At 59.6% G+C, this 3,281-nt stretch overlaps 1 protein-coding gene across 1 annotated transcript; it reads left to right on the top strand.

Annotated features, from left to right (window-relative positions):
• Nucleotides 1-1,169: 1,169 nt before the first annotated feature.
• On the top strand, nucleotides 1,170-3,004 carry LOC102862977 (aryl hydrocarbon receptor repressor-like; the record flags this gene model as incomplete). The annotated part of the gene is made up of 3 exons (XM_006903451.1): nucleotides 1,170-1,231; nucleotides 1,490-1,625; nucleotides 1,960-3,004. Coding segments are annotated over 3 exons (1,243 nt in total), but the record flags the coding sequence as incomplete, so codon positions are not given.
• Between the last annotated feature and the right edge of the window lie 277 nt (nucleotides 3,005-3,281).

The raw sequence follows: 3,281 nt of genomic DNA, 5'->3' as shown, positions 1-3,281 counted from the left end.
AAGGTGTGGGGACAGAAGGGTGTGCAGACAGCAAGGTGTGGGACAGAAAGTATGTGATTTTGTGAGGATTATTTATGTGAGGTGAAGGATTACAAGGTTTGCAAGTGTCATTGTGGTAGGTCACATGGTGGGTGACCACCAAAGTTGGATGGTTAACATCTTGGGCTCCAGTCAGGAGAAAGATGGGGCATAGTGATACTGGAAAGACGGCACTTGAGGAAAGGCTGAGGGATGTGCTTGCTATAGACACCCTGGGAACAGGGTTGGGTCTCCAAATAGAAGAAAGTCCATTGTACACCAATGTTGTTAAAACTTAGACTACAAGGAGAAAAACAGAGGGAGGCACCAACTGCTGTGTGGTTGTATAAAGAAGAAAAGGAAGCCAGTTAACTTACTTCTCTAGTACAGTGACACATGTGGGCTGGTGCCCCCGGGTGTGTCAGGGAGCTCTGTGTGGGTGTAGAGTGGACTCCTGTCCCTCTGAGTGTGTCAGGGAGCTCTGTGTGGGTGTAGAGTGGACTCCTGTCCCCCGTGTGTGTCAGGGGAAGTTTATTCTCTGGGGAGAATTCCTCCTTCTTTGTAGATGGTGGTTGTGGCTCCTCCCATCTCAATGGACACAGCTGTGGCTCTCTCTTGGAGGACGGGACCATAATCCCTTCCTGTGTGAGTGGATGGGGCTGTGGCTCCTTGTTGTCTTGATGGACAGCAACATGGCTCCTTCCCCCCACCCCACCCCCACCCCCCAGTGGACACAACCGTACCTCCTTCCTTCCTCTTGGACAGCAGCTGTGGCTCCTCTAAGTGGATGGTGGACGTGGCTCCTTCCCCCCCTTGTAGACACTGCTGTACCCCTTCCTTCTCTGATGGACAGCGGTGTGGCTCCTTTCCCCCACCCCACACCCAGTGGACACAGCTGTACCTCCTTCCCTTCTCTTGGACAGCTGCTGTGGCTCCTTTCCGTGTTGGAAGATGACAGACGTGGCTTTTACCCTTCTCAGAGGACACAACCATGGCTCTTCCTGTCTCAGTCGCCACGGCCTGTCTTCCTCGGCCATTTGGCTGGCAGTTGTGGCTTCTCCCCTGAGTGGACATCAGTCCTCTGTTGGTGGTGGCCCGTGAGGACCCCTCCGTCTGACTCCCACTGTTTCTCCACTGTCTGTCGTCCACAGGTCGGCTGTTGCCCCGAGTCTGAGTGAGGCAGAAGTGCGTGGGAGATACAGCTACCGTACAGGTAACTCTAGTCACACCTTTGGAATTACTTCAAGAAAGGCTCTCCGCTGTCTGGAAGCCCTGGCTTGCTCTTTGGGGGTGCAGGGGGCTGTGTGACCCTGGGCCCTGCCTTTTGGTCCCTGGGGTGTTGTGGGTGGAAGCATGCTGGGGGTCAATTTGTCTGATCCAGGAATTGCTTGAGGCATGCTGGAAGCCAGGTCATTGAGGCCAGGGGCTGCTCTCCGGCCAGGGGCTACCTTGTCCTCTCCAATGTCCCCAGGAAGAAGCCATGGTGAGAATGGTGGGCCAGCATTTGGAGCCCACATGGACACTGACCGCTGGGCCCAGACTCCGGCAAGGGCCTCATGTCCATGCCTCGGCACTGACCTCATCCTTGATCCCGAGGGAATATTGGGGTAAGTGGTGTCCAGCTGTGGTCCCTGTCACAGCCAGGGTTCAGCTAAGGGGCGGGGGTTCTTAAGGAAAAGGAGTAGTCGACCCCGTCCTGGTCTGTCCTGAGAACTTGACCACCTTGCCCTCTCCTGCCACATGCAGACCTGGAGTGTCCCAGCATGCTGTACACATTGCTGTCCCCATGGTGGGCCAGAAGTTGGGGAGACGCTAAAGTGGGCAGCTCTTGGCCTCCCCTTCATACCAGGGCTCAGGGGAGTCACTGCCTGGCAGCTCTCCACCAGCCCTTCCCTCCAGGACTGCCCACTGTGCGGTCAGTGGGGTCTGTGTTCTCCGCAGGGACCTGGAGGAAGAGGCCCGAAGGAGGGTGCTGAGCAGAAATGCATGTGTCAGGGGACAGAAGGACACGCCCACGTACAGCTGCTGCCTGGAGGTGGGGAGAACGAGGCCCTCCGGCTGGACGGTAGAGAGGCTCAGGGAGGGCTGCCCGAAGCCAGAGCTGGGTACCCGCAGGCACAGCCCCTTCCCCGGGCACACGCAGCCCCGGGGCGTCTGCACGCCTTACGCAGACGGCCCGGGCATGCTCGCTGCAGGCAGGGGTGCCCCATTCAGAGGTACACCCAGTGTCCCTCCGATAGACCACCCCCTCAACGCCCACTATAGCCGGACCAGCAGGCCTTGGCAGGATTGTGACCAGGCCCTGGTGCCCCCACCCATCAGCTGCCCCTTCCCCCAGGGGAGCCTGGGGAACGGGCTCCCTCACCTCGGGGCACAACGCTTCCCTGCAGGGGGCTATCCTGCAGAGGACACCACAGTGCGGGGTGCACCTTTGGCCTCAGAAGCCTTGAGCAGCCCTGTGCTGTCACTGGACGTGCCCATCAAAGTGGAAAGTGAGGACACGGTGGACAGCTCCGCGGTGCCTCCAGGCCAGGTGTGGCTGGGAGCCAGTGAGCTGGTCAAGAGACAGCCGGCCAGTGTCCCTACCCGGGTTCACCTGAAGACAGAGCCGGACGCTGGGCATCTGCCCCCCTGCACCTACACCCCGCACCTTGGGGCCAGCATGCTGGGGCCCCACCACCACTGCAAACCCCCTGCCAGAACATGCCCCTGGTATTCAGCTGGCTGTGCCTTCCTGGAGCACTTGTGCAGCCCACTGGGCCCTGAGACCCCGCACCACACACAGCAGGACCTGGGTGTGCGTCAGCTGTGCACGCTGAGACCCAATTGCAGGGTGCCTGGGGCAGCATCCCTGGTCAAACGCGAGCCTCTGGACTCACCGCCGTGGGCTACGCACGGCCAGAGCAGGGTGCCGGGAATGCTCCCCAAAGGTGCCCTGCCCACAATGGTGCCACCCAAAGCCTCAGAGCACACATTCCTGCCCTAGCTCTGCTGGGTCCCCAGCTGGCCTGTGGGGTGTGTGACTGTCCATCAGTGTGCAGCATGAGTCCAGCCCTGGTTCTGGCCACGTCTGTGTTCCTGATCCCGCAGGTGCAGCTGTGAGGGGCTGTCCACTGGCATGGGTCGGGTACAAGGACTCTGAGGCCACTCGGCCCTGTCTGCCTGCAACCCCAGGTGGAGAATCTGCCCAATACAAACTCACTCCCCCAAGGTCCTTATGCCCACTGCTTGGGTGCACACTCTCGTCCAACATGTTTGAGTTG

Source organism: Elephantulus edwardii, unplaced genomic scaffold (assembly GCF_000299155.1).
Source record: "Elephantulus edwardii isolate Elephantulus edwardi_28Jun2011 unplaced genomic scaffold, EleEdw1.0 scaffold01179, whole genome shotgun sequence".
Taxonomy (NCBI): Eukaryota; Metazoa; Chordata; class Mammalia; order Macroscelidea; family Macroscelididae; genus Elephantulus; species Elephantulus edwardii.
The sequence above is the reverse complement of the archived record's forward strand: the minus strand, read 5'-3'. Positions and strand labels throughout refer to the sequence as shown.